Genomic DNA, 24,700 nt, shown 5'->3' on the forward strand with positions numbered 1-24,700 from the left:
AAGTATTTTAATTAAGAACATCAATGAGTAATGACAATCCACTTACAGAAAAAGCAGAGAAAGATGCTTCTTTGGTCATGTAGAAGGAGCTGTGATCTGAATATATTTTATCAGTGTAAAAACTCATTTTTCTAAAACTCTTTACCAAAATAATATCATTGGAGACATGTTCTGTTTTATTTGTCTGTTTTCCCCTTCTAACCTTCCTTTACATGCAGTATTTGACTGCAAACCTGCATTTTACACTCTAATGATCAAATAACTTCATTCTCTATAAACATCAGGAATTAAAAGAGCTTTCAGCATCTGAACTTGAACACAACATACACAAAACTAAAATAATTCATTGTCTAGAGACTATAACAAATTTTAATGTGCATTTACAGAGTAAACAGAGGGCTGAAAGGGGTTAAATCAGTGGAAGTGAAGGTATGTATTACAAAATCCACACAGTACTGAATTACAAACTAAAAAATGGTATTTTGTCAAAAAAAGGAAATAAGATGTCTATTGGTGGCACGACATATAGATAATATTAAAAACTGGCTTGCATGAGGACCAAAGTATGTCTACTCTGAAGTTATATCACACAGACTGTAAGCAATTTACAGAATTTAAGTTAGTTTTGCATATACAGGAGTTGCAAAATTAGAGAAAACACACTAAAAATAGAACGCACACACACACAAAAGAAAAGGTGTATATATATATAAACCTCCATGTAATCATCAGGGGTTGGCCTAAATCAGGAACTGCCACCATTAAATAAGAAATAAACAAAAATTAAGAGGGGAAAAACCCATGGAGGAAAAGAATAATTAAAAGAAAAAAATAAAAATATCCTCATCTGTTTTCCAGAAACAACATCTTCTACTCTGCTTAGCTGCTTTGTAGAATTTCTTTTCTCCTCTCTATTCCTCATGAAAAAGAAAAAAAAAAAAAAGACTTTTTGATAAAGTTTGTGGAGTGTTTTATTTGGATCAATATTAAATCACTATGTTTTGTTTCATTATTTGGCCTCTGTTTGCTTCCAGGCTGGAACGGTTCTTTCAGCGTAGGAAACCAAATGTCATCCATGGTTAATTCTGTAATACTGATGACTCGCAGGCCAACCCCTGAGAAGTAAAAGATGAGGCTTCTCCTTGCCGAAAGAAAAGGAAACTAGGTCTTGCTGTTACAAAACATTCGATTACATCACACCAGTTCTCTTCAAATGAAAGATCAGTGATACGCCAAAGAAAATAAGATATATCAAGAAAACATGTGGTATCCTCTTCTTTATTATATTTATTTATTTTATTTATTTAGTATTTTTATTTGTACTTCCTGAAGAAGGTGCTCCTTGTGTAGAGATTTAGAGTACATTGGGTGCAGAGTGGTGGTTGGAGGTTAGGGTCAACTTTGCTGTCCGCTCCGTGGATTTTACAGGCGATTTGCTCTTTGCTTTAAGAAGAGAAAGTGATATTGGAAAAAGTCAGCACTTTTAGATTAAAGCAAAGCACCCTTCACAAAGCCACAAACAAGAAGCAGGACAGAAAGTCCATGGCTTGTAGCTATCCTCGCACCTGCGGAAGAAGTTATAAGATATTCGCTCATCTTGCAGATTTCCAATGCTCCTTATAAGGCTGTTTTAAACACATACATTTATATATTTAATTAGCTTGCCAGGTTGGCTCTGGTGCCCATGAATGTCTTGGCATGCACTGCAAATAACAACACATACAAAGTATTTCAGTCCCAGGGAGGTTTTTTGTTTTGCTTTGCTTTTGTTTCTTATCTGTCTTTTTAAACAACATTATCCAGTGAAACCATATACCAAGAGGAACAAATCCAAACATCTTCAACCTCAGAGTGTTCTTTACAAAGTAATTTTCAGCATCACATCATTGACTGCTAACAAAAAAGTCATCTAGTGGCTAGTTAAAGAATATTTTCTTGTAAAACAGAGAAGATATTGGCAAATGGCTATGCTATTTACAATGGTGAAACAATGCTAAAAGATTTGGAGTATTTATTTTTAAGATTTTTTTTTCTTTTTTAAAAGCTATGAAAACAATGATACATGTCATTATTTTTTAAAAACATGACTTTATATTTTGTGTGTTATCAGAATAAAAACATTCACGACTAGACTAATTAAACAGAAAGCTTTTCACACTAAGGACATGAGTATTTAGATGTCTTACATACCAAGTCTCAGTGCTTGATAACTCCCTATATAATAAAGGATTACATTCAGAATTTGAAACGTTACTTGAGCTGAAAATCATAAATTTAATTTGGTTATGCTATAAATAAAAATCAAATTATAACAGGTTTATGCATGATTAACAGATTTTATATCTGTGTTGTATACTTGAAAAAGATGAATGTTATCGATGGTTGCAGGCATCAATTCTATAACAAATACTGGCGTTATAACCAGTCCATAATAATGCTGGACTTTTAATAACTGGTTATTTTTTAAAAAATCTAGTTATCATGTATAAGCTATTTTTGTAATGAATTTAATATTAAACTGAATGCTGGATTTCATCGCAGCCCCCAAAAGCACATTTATCTTCTCATTAAGAGTATACACAATGAAAGCAAAAAGAACTCAAGGCAAATGCTCATTTTTAAAAAAGTTTTCAGATGTTTATCAGTAAAACATTTCTCTGTATCTGCTCTGTTTGTAAGTGTAGCCAGAAGTCTTTATGTTCCTCTCTTTAGCAATTTTTCCCTTCCAAAGCAGGAATTAAACTAAATCCTGAATCTCTGAATACTGCTTCCTTTTGGAAATACATGATGTGAGATGTAGCATATGTAATATTTGCCATAAAAGACTCTTAGTCCTCTGTCACATACACAAGGGCTTCTAAGTAACAGTGATATTTCAATTATCCATGTGTGAACTGCATTTCTAAATGAATATTAACTTTTAAATGGAAATGTGTCTCAAAGAGATTACTAAGATTTTTGAAGAAGTCCAAGGGAACTCTGAGCTTAGTTCCTGCTGGACATAGACAGGAGTGGGAAGCCTGCTTTTCTCCTGCCCATCTGATAATGCTAGCCTACCTGTACTACACTGCAGTAGTTTGCTGGGCTTCTCAAAACACTTTTTCTGTATTAGAAAGAAGAAAACACACAGGCGAATTTCCTTCTTTACATGGTTTGTTCTCATATAGGTAGTATTTACAAGCTTGCGCCCAAGAGTTGAGTTCAATTTCTGGTTGTGATTTTATTTCAGCGTGGCTTTGTTCTCTCTTTTCTATAATGTGTAAAATTTGTCATTTGATAGATTTTTATAAAGGCTTTTCTTTCCTTAACTAGGTTAGCAGAACTTAGTTAGAACCTTTGTTAATGTTAGATCATGTTGTGATGTATTGAATTATTTTCACACATTTTATTCTATTTGAATATTTTTTTGATTGAACTAGAGAAATACAGTGCTCAAGACAATTCTAAAGAGGTCTTTGGAGATACATTTCCTCTGCACAAAATATGTACAATGCAAATAAGCATAAATACTCAGAAGAGTCTCATGAATATTTTTAAAAGAGCTCTTCTAACAATTAATGGCATTATAATTTGAGAAGTAGAAAGCTGTAATGTGTGGAAGAGAAATAGTATGACATAAAATACTTCTGACTTAAAACACTTTTGACTTAAAACTATTTCACAGTGGGAACAGTAGTACCATAATACTTGCAGGCATACATTCTCTGATTGTTGACTCCTTTTTTTTCCATACAAAAAATCTGTAGAGCCCAAATTTAGTGGTCATATTTTGCAAACAAATGACAAATTTTTTATTTCTAATGTTCAGTCTCTGTATAAATCACAACCTCCCTCCAATTCATATTACATGTTTTACATGCATATTTTTCTGTAAACAGCAAGTTCTTTTTTCTTTATCTTGCAAGGGATTTAGCTTAGTATGCATGCTGAAGTGCTAAAGCATTTTGTTTGTTTGTTTTCTGGAGATGTGTAAAAGAGCTGTATTTTTTTCTCTCATGAGCCCAAGTATTTATTTAGATTTTGGGAGGGTGAAAGCTGAAAATATAGAATAATGACATAGCAAAACTGAAAGCAGCCTTTTTAGATTTTTTTTCCTTTTTCTATTCTAACACATTTACTCATACTCTATTATTTTGCTTTCCATCTCAATAAAGGATAAGCAAGCATAAATAGTCAGAAATTTCCATTTTGACTGCAAATCTAAAAGTTATAGGGTGTTTAAATCAGAGATTTACTTTCATTATTTTTAGACTTAAATCAGAGGCAAAGTACAGATCAAGATCCGAATACAAATGTCTCAAAAATACAGACTATCCAAATTCAGAGCTTATCTTTTTGTGTACAATTCTGATCAGTACATAAGTAGTATTACTGGAACTGTGAGCATGGTAATATAAGTAAGAAATGGTCAATCTGGCTGTGAATTTGCTAAATCAATTACTCATTTCCCTGAAGTTTCTAACATTATTTTATAATTAGCATAATGAAAGGTAAAAGAAATTTTATTGCAGATCAAGAACACTGGGAAAAACTGGACTACAGTTTTGTTACCTTCAAAGACTGCGACCTGGAAGAAGAACAGTAGTATGTATGCTTATATTCTTTCTATGTTATTAGTGAAACTCTACTTGGTGTGTGGATCAGAGATTCTCACATTTTGACCTATCGGCCACAGGGATCCAGTTAAATTCTTCCTGACAGATGTAAATGTTCATGTGTTGTCCTTTGTTTCCTGCCCCTGACATACATCCAAAAGAGAAAACATCCATGAAAACCTTAGTCTTCTCCTGTACACAAATGCTGTATTGCCAAAGGCATGTGATCATGAAATAAGTTTCTGTGTAACAGCATGAAAGAGTAGTTCATGCCATTAAACTCTTTGAAACTGTGATTTATTCCAATATATGGCTTATTTAAATGCTAGGCAAACAGAGAAAAAACAGAGTGATAAATAATTTTGATCTTAGTGTTTAAAATAATAAACTAATCTGTGAAAAATGCTGAACCATATTTCATGGCTCATAATTTATGGATCAAATAGCTAAACATCAATTTTGTTCTGTTAACGAGATTAATTTTAGAGCATCTAAGTATAAAATAAAGCCAACAGAAGTTGTAAATTGTTAGTAAATCCTGACTGATCAAAAACTAGTTACTCACTGCATGCCTGAGTAGCTATATCCTTTGCTTTCATTAAGATATTGATCAGAAAAAATTTGCGTAAAAATACATGGGATTTTGGAAATCAGACAGAGAAAAGCAAATGCCGGTTTCACAATTTTGCCCATTTATGTGTCACAACTGGACAAAGTACTGATTTGTAAACTAAGTAGCTGTCTCAGGCCCTACAGTTTTAGCGTTCCCTATTTGTAAGAGTACCATACATGGTTAACCACTTTGGATCTCAAGTAGTTTGCATATGCATGAGTTGAAGTTCAGCAAATTTGGCATTCCTTGTGCTTGCTGTGGTTTGGAAGGTCTTTGGGATATAATAGCCTCCTGCACTCTGAGCTTCAATAAGCATCAGAGAGTCTGAAAACTAGATTCTTACAGTTATGCTTTGAATGAGTAGCATATTGTCATATAAATAACAGAATGAATCTGTGAATTCAGCAGCACTGCTTTAAAGTTTTAATAAACATATAGGTTTAGTGAGTGTATCCTTGTGTTTCCTTTAGCTAGTAAGCCATTGACTAAAAGGGAAGACTAAAGCTTGAGTAGAGTCCCCGTTTTGTGCTGACCAGGACAGGAAAAATACAGCCAGTCACACAGAAGTCCATCCTAGATCCTCTGTGTGTATTACATGATGTCAAAATACCCCTTTGTGTATATGGGGGATATATGAGTTAATTTTGTTGTACTACTGGTTTCTGAAATCACAGGTGTGTTGAAACCTTGGAAGTCTCATTTATGAGGAATTTGTGCTGATATTTTCCATCTTTACGTGCCTGGTTTGATGTTTTGCAACACTTGGTTTTGCTTGGTTTTGCTTTTTTTAGGTTTGAAATAGCCTTCTTGTCAGTGCCACTTGAAACCACATGAAATCATAATTTTCCATTATTTCCATGTAAAGTAAGTAAAAATTTGTGAAATACCAGCTTTATTTTCACTGGGAATATTGATGAACCATAAGACTTTTTGGAACACATTTACAGTTTTACATCCATAAATACAGGTGAAATCAAGTACAATTTACTTTATTTGAAGTTTTATTTTATTATGTCTCACACAGATTTTACATAAATAGATTCTTCCCTTCTGGTTTGCCAATTACTATTTTTTTTTCTTCCTTTGAATTGCAGAAACCACAATTACCTGTAGATCTTCTGTACTGCTAGAATATATACCTACACTCGGGAAGAAAATTTCCCTTCCACTAACATAAAATCCTCCTTTCTCTCCTCGGGGGAATTATTCCTCATGTGTCTTTTAAGGTTTAACCACCTGTGTTTGATTTTGGGGAACTGAATGACAAAAGACGAGCAAGTAAGTATCATATTCAAGCCTCCTTGCACCCTCGCACAGACACATTTGCTTAGGCTTCCAGTTCATCTTTCTCCATTGGCTGTACAGTAGTCAGCCTAAAACTGTATCAATGGCTCATTACTGTCACCATACAGGGCAAATGAATTTATCTTACATGCCAGAAATTCTGAAATTCTAGGTTTTTTTTGCATTTTGGAAGAAAACTACTGCTTTAAAACCCTAAACATATAACTGCAATGAGAAGTACATCAACATTTATAGATTTCACACTGTTCTGATTAAAATAATAAAAAATCACTTTTGAGTTTCAGTACAATGTTTCAGGATGATGAACTGGACAGTGTAGTTGGCTTAGTCCACCTCTAGTGTAATTTTTGCTCCTTCTTATATCCTTTATCCTGTAAGTCACAACTTCTTTCTCATGAGTGTATTTCCTTCTGTTTTCATATGCAGCTTTGTTTAAATTGTATTAATAAGCAGTTCAGGACTAAATAATATTTTGCATACTAGCATGATTAGGAAATCGTGATACAGTTTTGAGTAGACTCATGAGTGTCATTCATTTCTGTAGCAGTGATCCTAAGCTTTCTTCAAATATTTATGCTTCTCAGAAACTTATTTAGGCTATTTTGGTCTTAAAGTAAGTCTAGCTATCTGGACAGACTATTCCATCAAAAATTCAGCTTCTGAAATTTTCATCTTTCTAGCATTTTCATGTAATATTCTCATAAACAAGCTTAGAGTGGCAAGGTAGCACTAAGTTAGATACTCATTCAGTGAAATTAAGTGTAGATGAACTGTCTCTGCAGGTAATATATTGTGTAAAGCATGTCAGAGTCAAAACATTTTTTGAACATAAGGCACACAGCTTCAGATATACCCAGAAGCATATTCCTCCTTCTAGCAGCTTAAAACTTTTTGTGTGTGTGTAGCTACCTCAAATGTCATGTGTTCAGCCAAGGATATAGTGAGTTCTTGATGTCTCTGAATTGTTTAGTAGCTGTACAACTATGGCTACTTCCATCACTATATATTTACTATACTGTGGAAGCTTTTTTTGTCTTGATACTCAAATTTCCCTGACTGACTTTCTTTTCTTAGAAGAATAAAATTCTGCCTGCCTAGGCCTCTCAGTCACAAATGTTCAGACATCAGCCATTTGTAGCAGGTATCCTAATTCTCTTCCTCCCTTTGGCTGGTGTTTGAGCCTGCAAAGTTTTAAAGTTTTTTGTTTCTGAGTTGGGTTGTTTGGGTTTTTTTCTTTACATGTAATCTCTTCAAATCTATAAGTAATGCATTGACTTCAGCTGTTTCTATTTCAGTGAGAAAGTACTTTGGAGAAAATGGTTTCTGAGAGAAGTGTTTGCAAATAGTCTGTGAAACACCAGTGTTAGTTACTTAAATAAAAATAGTGTGAGAAGCAGTCAAATATCCAGTGCCCATTGCAACACTTAAAAGCTGAAGGAGAGTGGCACAAGCTCAAATAAATGCAGGCCCTAAATTGGTTAATTGATATTGTTTGAAAACCACTGGTAACTGCTTTATGATTGCTCTTATCAGCACTGAGTACCTTTCACTCTCATTCTATCCCTGAAAACCATGGATGCAAAATGTCTTACACCTTTTCATAATGTGTGACAGAAAAATATTTAAACCAGTACATTTCTATGTATCTGTAGAAAATGTCTGATTCCAAAGCAAATGTAGTTTTTTTGTGATTGTCCTGTGGTAACCAATCCTCATCCATTTACTTGCATATAATTATGGCCTATCCTGAATCAAGGTGGGAACTTAGGCTGTTAACAAAAAATCTTCTTGAATTGACTCTTTTGTTAGTAACTGACTTCTGCTGTTGTAACTAAGCATGGCTCCAGCACAAATTGCTCAGCATTTTTGTGATATATAAAATTGTGTGGATATTTGATATATGCCACATTATAATTAAACTGTTAACAGAGCCATTTCTGAAAGACACCTTAAAGTTGCAACAAGAATTTTATTTGAAGAAAAACAGAACTGATCTTTTCCTCCTGTGCTTTTTGCATCCTGTTCATCCTTTCACCTATTAGGAAAAAATCTTAAGTGGGATGATACTTAACATTACTCTATCATCTTCAACAGCACTGTCATACCAAGAAAAACATATACAAAGAGGGTTATTAGAACATAGATAGAAAGAAAATTATCATTCTTTGTAAATATTTCAGCATGAGATATTCAATCCTTTTTCTCCTTTTCACACCTGACACAGCTTAGGCTTATGTTTGACTTCCAGTCAACCTGATCTCCTTCTATTTATATAATTTATGTAAGAGCTATTTTCATGCAACTCAGCTAAGCTCCCATTTATCTGTATCCATCTGACTGGATGACTCTGTTTTCTTCTGACTGATTCCTAGATGGTAAGTGTTTTGAGGCAGGGACTGTTCTTCTGATCCTTTGTTTGCCTGGTGGATAATGCAGTTGTTAAGGAGATTAGAACAATGCCTCTGACTAACAGAACATACCTCTGCCTAAGGGCTGTGACTCACCAGCTCTTAATGGTTTTAGCTGGAGCAGTTGAAGATCATAGTACCTCCCTCTCTTCATTTATCTTAATTTAACAACCAGATGTTTCAACTTATCAGCCATCACAAAGGCTTTATTTAATGCTTAACATTGTGAGCTGGATAGCAGGTATCTATTCTGTCATCCAGGTTTGGGGCAATAACTTCTGCAGGGACGTTGAGTGTTAACATTTTAAACTGCAAGGGCTAAATCGGAGTTCACAAGTCAAGATTTCACACTTCCTGTTACTGTGATATTAATACAAATTAAAGAAGACGTTTTCACCCCTTCAACAACAGTACACTGGTTTAAAAATGGTAGATTGTGAGAATGAAACCTGATGTATTTGTGCCAAATCCTGTATTAATTCTATCTCCCCCATGTTCTCTATTGTTTTGGTTTTGTTTTTTTTTTTTTAATTTCAGATTATTTTACCTTTCTCGTTACAGTTCTGAGATGTGGGATGAACTGTCATCATGAAATTTGTTCGTCACTATTCAAAGACTCTTCAGATATAAGATGGTCACTGATCAGCGCATATTGTATGCATGTGAATAATTCAACAGAGTACAAAATTGGTAACTGACCTATTATTTTGGCAGAGTTTCAGACAAGCATAATGCTATGTGGCTGTATTCTCAAACAGTATTATTCTACTAAGCAGCTTTGCACCATGTGAATGTCTAGCTCACTATGAGACTTACTGGTAGTTCTTGGCTTCAAAACTGATTTATTATTGCTTCTTGATAAAACATCTTGCCCTTTTAACTGTTCTTTTTTTTTTTTTTTTTCAGTTGCACAGAATGAACTGGAGATACACTGTGTTTTGTAGTCATGTAGAAGTTACTTCTACAGTCATTATAGACCTATAGCAGTGATTTGGTGGCTCAGTCAGTGTCTCAGGCAACAGCAGCAGCTGAGGGAATAACAACAGTAGAAGTAGGACTGGCAGCAGAAGTAGCATACCGATTGTTACCTGTATTTTTGTTGCTGTTGATGAGTACATGAATTGCATGTATGAAGCACTGGCAATGCTGACTGTGACAGTTAACTTTCACATTTTTATTCTTCTCAGCATATTAGGCAGCTTTGTTCCAAGACAGTAGCATTTGTCAGTAGGTGGGGGACCAAACGTCAGTGAGATGGATCAGACAGGGCAGCAAGTTGCACTGCCAAAAAAGTATGATGGTAGCTTCCTTATGATAAGGTAAAAATAAGGGTTTAGAGCAGAGTCTTCACAAGGCCAGTGGAAAGATAATCAGATACTCTTCAAATGACATCCAGCTTTATCATCAGTAAAGCAGGATTAATTGATTATTACTGTAGTTGTAAAGAAGGTTATGTGTCTGGAATATCTTTGAAGCTCATTAATTTTTAGTCAAATGGAAAATCCCTGTACAGAGAATAAGAAAATGCTAAGAGTGTTGAGCTTTCTAGCTAGTCCAGTCTGCTGGACTAGCTGTTTCAAAGACAAACACTAGAAAAATGTTGATCAAAGTTAAAGAAAAAACACACAAAAAACCTGAAGCAATAAAATACATTACCAAGAATGCCCTTTCCCCCTGAATCTGGATGAGCTGAAAAGAACAATTTTCAGGTATTTTCCTTCCCTTCATTCTGCTTCCAGACAGCTTTGCTATCTTAAACTTCTTTAGGTGGTATAAGTAAAGCTTAGATTCTTCTCATAATTCACTTTCACTTTATGAAAAGAAGAGAATTCATCTTCATCCTTTTTTCTATTTTAAAGGAACTCTGTTATTGTGGCTTCAGCAGAGATGTATCCATTCTCCATAGGAGATCCTTCTACCCATTCTTTTTTAATTGTAAGTGATGCAAAGAATTTTTATAATGAAGTAGGGCACCATACGTGGGAAAATTTCTGCTTCTCATCTGAAACAAGGGAAAATGTCTTCTGCTTTGCTGTAGATGTGTCAAGTAACAAATGGGTTGTGTTTGGACGCAAGGAAATCCCATTATTTGTTTCAAAAGCAGGCAGTCACATATGCTGCCATCTCTGATGGCCCAGTGCAAACTGCCGGATTGTGTAGCAATGAAAGGCAATTTGAGTGAGCTGACGAACAACTCATAAACAGCTCCCCTCGGTACCACCTGCCCCCGCACCCCTGGAATTTTTCTTTTCTTCTCTTTCTTTACTAAGTGTGGCACATCTGCAATCTTTCCAGTGGTTAATTACCAAAGATATTTATATCAGGCAGGTAGAACAGAATGACTGTGATTCTAATACTCAGGGAACTCCTGTGAGATCCCCTACCAGATCTTAATATATCAGTTTTGCTCTAAAGACGAGGTGAGTCTGAAAGGTTCATTTTAAAATAGATAAAAGAAAGGAAGAGATGTGATTAAGTGCATATGTAGCAATGACAGATAGAGAAATATACTGGTAAGGTTACTAAAAGAATAAGAAAGATCTCAATATACATGTGTATAGATAAACAACAATTTACATGGAGACAGGACAAAATTAATTTCTTAAACTTTGTGCATTTAGTTCCTGCTATGTCTGTCCTTACTGTTTCTGGATTGGCTTCATAGGAGGCAAATATGTAGTTCAGCATTCAAAGACAGTTTTCCATGTTTTCATTCATATAATCTACATGATATATGGGTAAGAAACTGCTCAAGAGTATTTGAGGCTATGTTTTAATAATAATAATGGAAATCTCTATGGAGTCTCCTTTCCTGCAGTAGGCTGTTTCTAATCTGCAATTATCTGCTTTCTCAAATTCTTTCCTACCCCTGTTTGTGATTAGCTAAGGTTACTTAATGTTTCTTCCCAAACACCATCACTTTTACAGGAATATGAGTTACAGCAGATATAACAGGTTTAAGGACAGAATCCTTTACTATCTCAACAAATCTGAGATTATTGTGATTTTCTTCTGTCATTCAGTATTAATGCTTAACCATAGGATAACTAATGATAAAAAGAATATCTCTGATTTCAGAGATGTTACATTTAAAATTAAGTATACCCAGTACTCAGTCTGGCATGGGCATGTAGGATTGAACAACTGGTAAAACTAGTAGAAAACCAGAAATGAACACATATTAGTTGGAGAGTGCTTTCCTGAACTTGTGTTTTTGTAAGAGGAATAGAAATTAATAGAAAGGTGACAGTGGTGTAGTATCAGCAATTGACAATGTCAGGGACAGATGTTTACAAAAAGTAGACACCATTTTGCTTGTGATAACAGTTAGAACTTCAGATCCACCAAATCCAGCTTGTTTAGTACTGGGTTGAGTTATACTAGGCACTAGGAACAGGAATTTAAACACTTAAACACATTTGGTTCTAAGTATGTACATATAAGAAATTAAGGTATGAGGTTTCTTGAAAGAAACATAAGACAGTAGTGAATTAATTCTGTATTGGAAATCCCGACCTGAAAAAACAAACAAACAAACATGCAAAAAAAACACAGGTCCTAGCTGCTCTTAAGACCTTGTTTTGCCAAATGAAGTTATTTAGAGAAGATTTCAGTTCTCAGAAGATGCTTACAGTTTCAAGGTCAACAACTAACTGGTTAATAAGGCTACATAAATTAGCATGGTTAGAATTCATCCGTTGTTCAGAGAAGCTAAAAAAGTAGGGTGACTTTATTGCAGAAGAGAGAATTAAAGTGCAAATTTGAAGTAAAACCAAAGATTGCAGTGTGTATGGGTGTAAAATAGGATAGTCCTTGCATCATCTTTTTGCAAAAAAAAATCTGAGAATGGCTGAATAAGTTTCAGAACAAGAAGAAAAAAACTCTCATTTGGCTTTTGCTTTAAGGCAGTCCTAAGGAAACACAGAAATTTTTGCTGTTCAACAATCACAGTAATGATTGCTGCCTCCCAGCCTTATGAGAGCTCACAGGTTCTAAAACAGCAACTGCAAGAGCCAAATTCTTTCTCTTATTGAAAAAAAGCAGAAATATTGGCTGTCACCTTGATGAAGGCTAAAAGAGACTTTTTGTCCCTTCACTTTAAGAAGAGATGTAACACAAAAGAAATCCCAGAAAATCCCAAATTGGACATAAAACCTGTGCTTACAATAGGTTGATATTAAAAGATTCCCGGATTCCGTAGGTAAAAATGGAGGCTGGAAGGAATGTCATCAGTTTATCGGTATCAAAAGACTGAAGAAATGCATTTGTCTTCTCCTCTTTGCATTCTAGCCTGATGATCAGCTTCACAGTGTGTTTTATGATGTCAAGAAAGAATCCAGGTTGTTCTATCTTAGGTAAGCACTACCTTTTCCTTTGTGCTCCTTTTCGTGTCACTCACTGCAATTCTGCCATCATCACAGGGACAATTTTGGCATGTAGTTAGGTCAATAGTTGAATTTGTTACTTCAGGAAAGAATGAAACGTTGCTAGAAATGCGAAGAATCTGTATGTAAGCAGTCAGAAAATGGACTTAAAGTCATTCATTTGTAGCTATTCCATCTTGAGTTCTCTGAGCCTGCTCTTCTTGACTCTGAAAAGCAACTAGTGGCTTTGTGTGATTTAACAGAGCATTGGCAGAACAAGAAGAGTTTGGAGGATATACACATTGTCAGCACATCAAATTCTGCAACCCCTTGTGTTGCTGTAAATGCTGAGTGACTTGAATGCAGATAGCAGGGTTTATCCAGATCTGTATCTTTGAAAGAGTAAGATTTAGTGCAGCCTGTAGATTATTTTGCATCCTTTTATATGAATTCATTGCAGCTCTTGGGTCTCTGTTAATTGCAACATTGCTTAGAGTTATAAGGCTCTGTGATAACTTTGTACTTTTACCTTTTGACTAAGATACGTTGTTACGAATTATGCAGAAAAAAAATGTCTGTCACTCCACCTACATAGGACATTTTCTGGATATATGCAGATTAGCCTGTCAAATTACTCAGATTCCTCTTAAACTGTGATGACTTACTTCATTTGCTGCAACCCATTAATATGAAATGAAAGGGTCAATCTATGTTAGTGATGACTTTTACTTTTGTGACTTTTTTGACTTTGAAGTAGATGTTTAGTGCTTCTCAGTATATTATTTGAAGACTGACTGTGGGAGATGCTCCCATTAGCTCTTTCTTCCTATACTGAATCTTCATTATGCTAACAATAACAAATATATTTTTTACACTCATATGGCATTTTTCAGAGCAGTGCAAAATGCTGAATGGACCTCATATCACTTTAATTTGTCAGTCCTGGCTATATAACTCCCTCATAGTTATCACAGATATTCTTACTTTTGAGTAAAATAAGAGAATGGCAGAAATTTCTGTTCAGTTGGGAAATGCTGATATTTTAAAATGGCAGTGACTGTACACTGCTTTTCTAGTACTACCTATTAAATACCTGTTGTTAAAAAAATAAATGAAATACTGCCGTGTGCTTCAGGATATAAGGAGTTACACAGAGTGCTATCTACCTTTCGAAAATAAATTTTGGGGACAAAATAATTATATATTCAGAATCAATTTTCTTATATTAGTAGCCAGGTTTTTCAGAAAGAACTAAATACAGATTTTCCAATAATTTTGCAGTGTCACCTTTCCCTCTGCTGCAAATGTATTTCAGAATAGTCTCTGAGAATGGCAGTAAAATTTATTGCTTGCCAATAACTATGTACCAGGTCTCTAATATTGGAGAATATTTGATACAATTACCTGTGATTAATAGTACTTCTCTCTTCAAGCAGTATTGATGAAGTCAATGTATTACTCAATGTGAACAAACACATCATGATGACCCCCTATGTCTTTCAAATACAAGCATGTGGTTAATAATGATAAATTTGTATTCAGCTATGTATCCATCCTAGGCTGGACGGATACATTGTTTGCATGTAATGTATTTACACAGCAGTCTTGTGCATGCATATATAGTTGGCATGATGCTGAAGAAGGGAAGAGTTTCTCATTTGACAGCATGAGGAGATGGTGCTGATTCAATATCAGAAAAAGAAGGACTAATAATCTCTACGACACCTCCTTTCTGTTTTTCTGAGGTCTCACAAGCCATCTGTCCTTCCTCAGCTGAAACTCCTCAAAGCTACATAGAGCTAAAAACCCAGTAGCCTTGTGATCCCATTGGTATTTCTGTTGGTATAGAGTGAGCATAAAATAGAATGAAAATCCAAATCACACCATACCTGGAAAATCCAGCCCAGTTTTTCTCAAGTAAAGGAAAGCAAATCTTGGTTCTCAAGAGTTAAACTGATGTTAATAAAAAATATCACCAAGAATTGCTGTGTAGAAAGTTGCCACTACATTGAAATTAAGCCTAACAGATAAGTTTCACCTGTGACAAATACAGCATTAATCTGTGCTTCATAGTAAAACAAATTAATTAATAAACTAAATGACATTATAATCTGTTTAATTTTTAATTTCTTTATGATTGGAATTGTCTGTACTTGATCTGTAGTAATCTTTATTTAAGGAAAAAGATAGAAATTAAGTTTTTCTATGGTTTTTGGTTTTGTTTTTTATTTTTCTTAATGGCATCTTTCCATGTATTACCCTACTAGCTCTCAAATAACAAATGTCTGTTAATCAGGCAAGACATTGCTTGAACTAAAGACATAAACAATGTTATATATTCAATTATATATCCAAAGTGATTTAGTGAATGAGCTGTTGTGTGCATACTTGGGCCACAATGCAACATAGTCTATAGCTACATATTTCATAAACTCGTGAATATTTTAATTAATGTCACATAAATTAAAGAGACGCCAGAGTTTTCTCTTTATGGACAAGTCAGTGACTTTGAAATGTGTGAGTCCAATGGAAAATAAGCAATATCTACATTTCTCTGAAAGGAAGGCTATGGTAGAATGATGATTTTCATAGAATCATAGAATTTTAAAACTATTGAAATATTTTTTTCTTTTAACAGTTTAAACATTTTTAGAAGAGCTAAAAATTGAAAGTGGCTCCATTTCAGGGAAAGAGAACAAAATGCAACTATTAAATAAATATTTTAAAATGTATACAGAGGTAAAATGGTGGTAGTATGTGCATAATATTTTCTAATATAAATAAGAGTTTTCATATGAATAATCATATTGTTCCAATCTGTAATGAAATGCATTTTCCATATCAAAACACTTTTCAAATAATATTTCTGTAAGATGAAACTGATTTCACAATAAGTGTGCTCTGAAATTTGTTGTATTTCCAGTTTATTTTGATGACATGGCATTTGCTAGCAGGAAAATGATGCATCAGAACAAACTAGGTTAGCTTCCACTATAGATTTTAAGCTAGCTTGTGATCTCCTGCCTTACATTGGGCTCTTGGCATATACAGAAATAAACCAGAAACCCTTAAACTTGCACCATTTGTTCTCCTGAGGATTTTTGATCATTTACAGTGTCTCAATTTTTTATCCTATTCATCTCTCTATTCCTATCATAAAATGGTCAACAGCTCCTGTATATTCCTGTACCTTTCCATAACTGTGAATTTTACTGTATCAATGTAGCAAATGCAGACTTACATTACTTATAGATTATTTATATCATGTTGTACAAAATCTCCCAAACAAAATAGGTAAATATGTTCATTTCTACGTGAAAGATAATTCAGACATCATTGCCATTTAATGCCTGATTTGAAGCTAATGCTCAAACAGCTGAAGATGACAGACCCACATTCTCTGACAAATGCATGGTCTTTCTGAAGCCTAACACAACATACAAACAATCTGGGGTATCTAAGGTCTGTTTAGAGTTAGAAAACAAGTTCAATAGGATAGATAAACAAAGTAGATTAATTTCACTAAATGTTAAAGGAACAAAAGTTAGGTGACTGGAGTAAATCAGCTTATGAAGAAACACTTCTCAGTGGGTGTTTTATTTATTTTATCATGCACATCCATCTTAAAATGACATGAGGAATAGGCCCAGAAAGAAGGAGGAATAAATGAGCATCACACTCTTCCTAGTCACAATTCCTGGTTACCTTGTTGAGTTAGCCTCCTTTTACATGCTGGTAAGCAATCAAATGAAAGCTCAAAATGCTTTACCATACCTGATTGTGGACTTTGTTTGGGGATTTTGGCTGCTGCTTCAGGGCTGGAGGTGGCACGCACACGCTGATTGGCAGAGTTATGGATGCTACTTGGAACAGCTGCTGAGACATTTTTGCGAGGTTTCATGTCTTGCAACCACATTGGAGATGCCTCAAAGGCTTGCATTCGCCGAGAGTGGCTGTTAGCGTTGACTTTGAGAAATGCCTGGGCCTTGTATTCCTGAAGGTCTCCATAGTTGGCATCGGTCACCCTGCACTCATACAAGCCTTCATCCTTTTTCCTCACTTTTGAAATCTGCAGCTTGTGGGAGATGTCATTCCCTTGTACTTTCACTGTCTGTAAATTTTCCAGGAAAAACAAACAAACAAACAATCAAATGTGTCGTCAGGTATTATTCCTTCTCTGGGAAGACTCTACCAATATAGAGCCTGTTCAGAAAAGTCAAGTGCCAAAATAATCAGTAGTGTAATTGTGCTTACTGCAGGGAAGTTGCATCAAGGATGAGTATGATTATTTTTATCTGTGAGCATGTCTGACATCTTCTTTCCAAAACTGTTTAGATCGTTTGCTCTGACATGCTAATTGGCCTCAGAAAAAAGCCAAACTACCATGCTCATTCCAATTAATTGCTTAAGATCATGAACATTCTTAATGAGCTTTCTTATATAAACTTAATATCTGTGTACTTCATTGGTTAAACTTTTGCAGTTAATTGGCTTTATTGAATAGTTCAGTTTTTGAACTAGTGCACTGACAATTTTGTTGGAGATGTTTGCCAATATTTAAACTTCTTTAATAACATTTTATTAGATTAGCTTGTAGTCTTTAATTACATTGAAACTACATATTTGACATTCAATTCGTCTCCTTCAGGCATGTCCAGACTTTTGGTATTTTTTGTTTATTAACCATAACAAGACATCTTGTCTCAGGCAGTTCCTTTTGTCTCATTTCTGTAAGTGTGTACTTACAAAAACTCAGCCATCATTTCTGCAGCACATATTCTAGTAGCATGTATTCAAGATCATTTTAAAAGCTGTCAGATAAAATAAGACTAATTTATTTTTAATTTGTTTTAATATCTAAGGGTAACACGATATACTTTTGTCTCATATAATTAAAGCACACGTGAGTAAATTATACATCCAGAAAAGTGTGATAGCTATTAGGGTGCATTAGGGAAAGTAACATAGATTCCTTGCTGTGTGTTTATCACATTAGAGAATTTATATTTAATTAATTGGCTATTACTCTTTATCTGCATTAATATCTGTTGCCCCACAGGAAGACAGTTGGAAGGGATTCAGGGGGATAGAAAACTTCAGTTTTGAAGAACTCCTAAATCTGATTTACTTCCACCATTACAGAAACTTGGATGCAAATGTTGCTTTGTCTCATATCAATGACAGGCAATAAGGAAAAATCAGAGTGATGAATATATAGTAGATCACAAAAAAGGAGAACTGTTAGATTGAAACTAAGCATGTGTTATTGGTGATTATACAACACATTGTTTCTAATAGTTTGGCATGCTGCAGTAACCACTGTTTGCAAAGCACCTGTTCTACGTTCTTGATAAATTTAAGGGCAATACTTGTGAATATAATATTCCTTTAAGTTACTGGATGGACTTTACAGCCCGTTGTGTTGTATCCAGCTCTGAATTTTTACTTGGCAAACTGAGTTGGAAGTATGGATTGCATACTTTCAGGCATAATGTATGCAATATTAACTACACAGAAAGGGCTGGATAGTTATTTAAATCTTATTCAATAATAATAAATCTCTACAGAACAGCTGATCTTCAGCAAAAGGATTAAAGACAGAAAGTAGAAAGAGGATCTGTAGGTCATATTCTGTCTTCGTTTGCTCCCATGCAAGATATGCAAAGTTAGAGGTGTCCCACAGTACTAATGAAAACCCGTATTTGTTCCGGGTTTTGCATTTGAAATTCAGAAATTGTTGCAGTCAGCTTGTATGCATGTTATCAATTTATGCCAGATTACTATTTAAAACCAATAGAAGTAGTGTATTTCAGCACAGTTTAACAATACATTTAGTATATTTTAGCATTTCTTTAAATAATTTACTAAATGCACTTATAACTTTGCTCTTCTTTTCATGAAGATACTTTGCAGTAGTACTAATGGTGACTGTGTGTCATCGAGAGGGAAAAAAAGAAAGGCTATGTTTGTAACAAGTAAATTTAGACTGTTAGCCTAATGTTGACTTTTATTTTTAGTTTCAAATATAAAATGGTTTACACTGTATAGATATCCCATAGTAGAATCATAGAATGTCCTGAGTTGAAGGGACCCACAAGGATCATTGAGTCCAACTCCTGTCCCTGCACAGGACAATCCAACATTTCACACATTGTATCTGACTGTGTTGTCCAGTCTCTTCTTGAACACTGTCAGGCTTGGGGCCATGACACCTCCCTGGGGAGCCTGTTCCAGTGCTCCACCACCCTCTGGGTGAAGAACCTTTTCCTAATGTCCAACCTAAGCCTCCCCAGCACATCTTCCTGCCATTCCCTTGAGTTCTGTCATTAGTCGCCATTGTGAATTATCATATATAATGAAAAAGATACTTAACTTGAAAGATGGAACAAGCTTTACAGCCTATACTGCGTCACAGATTGTATAGACTACTATGGGGATTTTGAATGAGCCACTATTGACAAAGAATAAATTGTCTGCTAGAACTTCATATAGTGGAACAGTATCCAAAGACCACATGTAGGCTTCGTTTGTAAGATAGTCTACAAATATAACTACAGATATGGTTCATGACACAAATTGTTTATAGTGTATGGTGAGAAGTATCATAGGAAATATATGGCTAAAACAGATATATTTTGAATATAATGTATCTGAATTCTCATTTATAAATGCATTTCTGCTATACCTAGCTGCACTTTGACCTGATGTAGTCATTTGGTTAGTTATTTGCAGGCATCAAAGAGCAGCAGAGTAAAGAATTTAGCAGAAATTATTCACCTCTGTCTGTTTTAAGCTGTTTTAAACTTTGCTGGTACTTACAGCCTTGGCTGCAGCTAAAAGGCACTTCTAAAGGGGTTGTGTTTGAGAAAGAGAAACCCGCTTTGGGCTCATAAGGACTACTCATGCTGCAGTAAGTATCCATGTCTTTCCACTGCAGTAAGCACCACACCATGACCGCACCACTATACATTTCTTGGCATATTGAGGGAAAAGGGTCTAAATGCTTCTGAGGTCAGTGGCTGTGGCTGTGCCTAACTCAGGATACAGGTCTGCTGGGGAAGGCACCCTTTCCCTGGACAAGGGCTGGAGGAATGTTACTCATGATTTTGTCAAGACAACATTCTGGCTCAGTCTCCAGATTGGTAGCTCTGGTGTCAGAACCTCAGTTTCCTAAGAGTCTCAGTGACCAAGAGTGGAGATCAGTCCTAACACGGAGGTCTTGTCTAAAGACTTTTTGAGCTTTTTTTTTTTTTTTTTTCCTGCCAGCAGACATGAACCTGGGAAACCACCTATTTAACTAGTTGCACAACCCACTGAAGGAAAGTGCAGCTTCATGGCCAAATGTCAGCCTTAAAACCAGCTTTGGAGCGCTAAAGCAGATTCAGTAGTCGCCCAAGGTAAAAGAAAAGAGGTAACAGGATCAGTGCAGCCTATCTGCTTCACGGAGTGGAAACAGAGTCTGCCGAAGGTCTACCGCTTGGGCGTCAGTTGCTGACGCCTTCGTGCTCAGGGGTCCCCAGGGGTGTAGGCTGTGTGGGGCAGGCCTGTCCTGGCTCCCTCTGTCGGGGTCGGCGAGGAAGGAGCTGCGGGCTGCCTGCTCTCTTCAGCTTGCAGAGCGGATGGGGAGTGGATGCGGGGCGGGGGGAACTGCCCCTCCGCACCCCGCCGTGCCTGCTCCGAGCCGGCCGCTGGCAGCGCCCGTGGTGGGCTCTGGCTCAGGAAAGTCCCCCCCGGCTGGCGGGGGCTGCCCGCACCCTGCGGCGCCACTTACGCTGATCTTCGTGCCGTCGCTGTCCAGGTCCCGCTCGGGCAAGAGCTCCACCTGCAGGAAAAGGAGCGATGCCGTGGGTTGCCGCCGCTCGCCCCGCCGCTGTGGCCACCCTGTTCCGCGCCCCGCTTTCCGCTCCCCGCCGTGGAACCCGTGGAGCTGCGAGCCGCGTCTGCCACCTATGGGCCACGCCGGGGACAGGCGGTACCGGTCGCGGGGCACCCCCGAAACGTGGCAGGGAGGCACTGCCCCACGAACGCCTGAAATCCGCCCGACTCTCTTGGGCGTCTTTTCGAGGCGGCTGAACGCCGAGAACGGTGCGGAGGTGGCAGTGGAGGACGGGAAAAGCGTCCCTGGATGGCAGTATAAGTGGACATGGCCAACTCTGAAGGCTGAAATTGCTCTGCTGTATGATTTTTATTTTTTTTTCTTCTCTGGGGCATAGGTTTTATTCTGCTCCCTACCCCTGCCCCCTCCCGCTCCCCAACTCCCTCCCGCCTCAAATGTGTATCCTCCTGTGGTAGCTGCATGCAGACTTGGAGCTGCCAACTCAACTGCACTAGCTGAAAATTGAAGGGCACTTGTAGGATCTTGCCATTTGGGAAATAAAAAATTTCCTCAAGGAGTAGTCTCTGAACAGCTGCTTTCCAAAGGGAAAATAAGAGATGGGAAAATAAATAAATAAATAAATAAATAAGGCTTTGTAAGTCCATGTGGTTTTGTGAACATTCCTATCTGCCTCCTGAGAGTGACAGGCACCAAAGGCACCATCCCTTGAGATGGGTATTTTTCTCTGTAGGTTCATGAACTATGATTTCATGGTTAAAATTAAGTCCCTGGGGAGATTCAGAACCTCTCTCTGCTCCCTCCCTCACCCCCTTCTCTTCTTCCCTCCCTTTCTCTCCACCCCTTCTCCTGCAGCATTTCCACGTGGTTTGGGGACCCCATGGCTGAGGATCAGTACCTGAGTGCCTGTCACCTCAGCTCCAGCCTCTTGGTCCTCAGCCGCCCGCAGAAACCACCACTGGATTTCAAGGTACACCGAAGAAGAACCACTTTGGAAAGCACAAGACATCTCCACGTTCTGCCCTTCAGTGGCAGTGACGTTTCGGGGAAACTCAGTGAATTTTGCTGCAAAACAAATGCATAACATGTTGGGATCTCCTGTTACCTACTCATTGTATATTCTCTATTTTTTCTTCTTTCTGTCTCTCGTTTTTCTTTTTAAATAAATTATCTGTTTTCTTTTCTCATTCTCCCGCTTTTCTGATTTTCCAGTTTTCCTACACATTATCTCCTCCAGTTTCTCTCATACCCAGGTATGCCTTTCTTGCTTTATGCACAAATCCACCTTCTTCACACTCTAAACTCATGGGAGATGCGACAGACACCCCCACACACTCCGTGCTCCCATGGGCTAGGAAAGTTTCACTTAATTAGGTCCAAATACCCTTGGGCAGAATGCAGTATTTCACTAGACTCACTGAGGGATTTTGTGCAAGATCAATTTGGAAGAGGAAAAAAATAGACCAATTTATTGTATTTTGTAGGGCTGAGCTACAGATGTGCAAATTGTTAAACCTTCCACAGCCAGCTGGAGCAGCTGTTGGAACAGACAGTTTCTTGAGGTGTGGGTTATGACCACTCATCAAAATGCTTATTACAAAGGCTTTACCTGCGCTAGTTACTCTCTTTGAGAACCTCTACTTGCATAATCAGAGCAAGAAGAAATACATCTTCTGTTAGCAGTCCTGACAGACACTTTCTTGAAGTAACCTTCACCTTTATATCTCAGTCATTTAACAAACGGGATCTACCCATTTCAGCATACCACTGCTAGGCTTAAAATGTAATCCTGATGGACCTAGTCCAGGACACAAGTCTTTTTAAAGGTCTCAGTCTTTACTTTCTTCTCATCCTCTCCTATAACTTACTTTAAAATTGTGCAACATAATGAACCATGATAGCCAAGTAGAGGGGGCTACAGATAATAAGTAAAACCTATGTTTCAAGAAGAGGAAAATGTTGAAATACACTGCAATGTTATTTTCTGTTATGAATTGTTACAGATTGACTAGACCACATTATGATGTGAAAGAAAATATTGCTCATTGTCTCCTTCTCTCTTTATCCAGTCTTCCTAGCCAACCTGGAATCGGTGGGATAATCTGGCAATACACTCAGCCAGTGTTACTCCATTCTCCCCTTATGTTCGAGCTTGGCAACAGATACTTAGCAAAGCTACCAGCTTTATATTTCACAGTGTCCCTTTTTCTGCATCCCCTGGCCCTCAGCAGTTAGTGACTGGTAGTCACTGGTTAAACTGACAAAAGGACTGTGCATTTTCTATATTCGAGGTTCCAAGTTGCTTTTGTTGCTTGTTTGTGTTTTTTGTTTTTTTTTTTTTGTTTTGTTTTGGTTTGGTTTGGTTTGGTTTGGTTTGGTTTTTTCTTTTTTTCTTTTTCTGTCTGTTCGTTCCGTCGCCTCCTGGTCAGAGCGTGTGAGTGGCATGGGGGCGCGGAGGGGGAGTACTGCCAGCAACCTCCCGGTGCGCACCGCCGAGCGCAGCCCGGCAGAGGCTCGCAAAGCCGGCGGGGAGCTGCCGACAGGGAACGGCGGGCGGGGGGCACGGAGCCGGGGGCGGCGGGCATGGACCGGCGGGCGGGGACAGGGGGCGGCAGGAGAGGGACAAGGAGCAGGGGTCGGCGGGCGGGGGGCGGCGGGCAGGGAGCAGCGGCCGGCGGGCAGGGGGCGGTGGGCGGGGGCAGCGAGCGCAAGGGGCGGCCCCGCGCGATCTGTCCATGGTGCTGACACGGTCGCCGCAGCCTCGAGGTCCCAAACAACTGGTTCCTGCGGCGCCGGGGCTGCTTGAAATGCAAGGCGCGCCTTTCGGCGAGGAGGGAGGAAGGCGACGGGGGTTGGGAGGGAGGTCTTCAAAGAAGTCGGTTTTGTCTTTTTCTACCCCTCCACCCCCCCCCTTTTTTTTTTTTTTTTTTTTTTTTGATGAGGGGTGCAGATAAACACGTAGTCACAGAACCGAAATAAAGGTCTGACTGAGGATTGCAGGATAATAGAGGAGGAAAGGGGACGCGGCACGAAAGGAGACTGCAATATTTTAAGGGAGGCAGTAGATTTAGTCATCCGGTACTCGGTCTGAATGCAGTAATTATGCATGCACCGATAGGTGTTTATTGTATGCCTACATGCATATACACAAACATGCACAACCCAAACACATATATGTCCGTTCAGAAACACCCCTTTACTCTCCTGCAAAGTGCCTGTAATCTGCCTCTTTACAATCGAGTAAAGGAAGCCTATTTTATTCCCACTTTGAGGAAACTTCTCACTGTTGGTCATATTTACAGACAATTTTTACACTGAATGTAAACCTGATGCTTGGTGTCCTCATCTCATATGCATTGTTCTTGTTTTCCTTCTTTTTATTCTTTATATCATTCTCTTCCTCCTGCTTCTCCCCCCGCTCCCCCCCCCCCCCCGCCCCGCGTTCTCAGTCTATTTTAGCATAGAAAAACACACGTGCGTATTTGACAATAAGTGATCTTACCTTGGGTAGAAAGTCCTTGTTGAATATACATAACTGAAAAGAAAATGAATCCAACATAAGCTAGAAAGATCCCCATCAT

General features: G+C 37.6%; 1 protein-coding gene across 2 annotated transcripts; it reads right to left on the reverse strand.

The window, feature by feature from the left end:
* Nucleotides 1-1,354: 1,354 nt before the first annotated feature.
* On the reverse strand, nucleotides 1,355-24,700 carry VSTM2A (V-set and transmembrane domain containing 2A; the record flags this gene model as incomplete). 2 transcript variants are annotated; one of them, XM_080340428.1, is made up of 5 exons in its annotated part: nucleotides 1,355-1,443; nucleotides 17,060-17,396; nucleotides 21,057-21,107; nucleotides 22,018-22,184; nucleotides 24,622-24,700. In XM_080340428.1, 5 exons carry the CDS (start codon nucleotides 24,698-24,700, stop codon nucleotides 1,355-1,357), a joined length of 723 nt encoding a protein of 240 aa, XP_080196554.1. The 2 variants fall into 2 exon arrangements, with proteins under 2 accessions (XP_080196554.1, XP_080196555.1); XM_080340429.1 differs by lacking the exon at nucleotides 1,355-1,443 and adding an exon at nucleotides 1,489-1,565.

Source organism: Nesoenas mayeri (assembly GCF_963082525.1).
Source record: "Nesoenas mayeri genome assembly, chromosome: 2".
NCBI classification, from domain to species: domain Eukaryota; kingdom Metazoa; phylum Chordata; class Aves; order Columbiformes; family Columbidae; genus Nesoenas; species Nesoenas mayeri.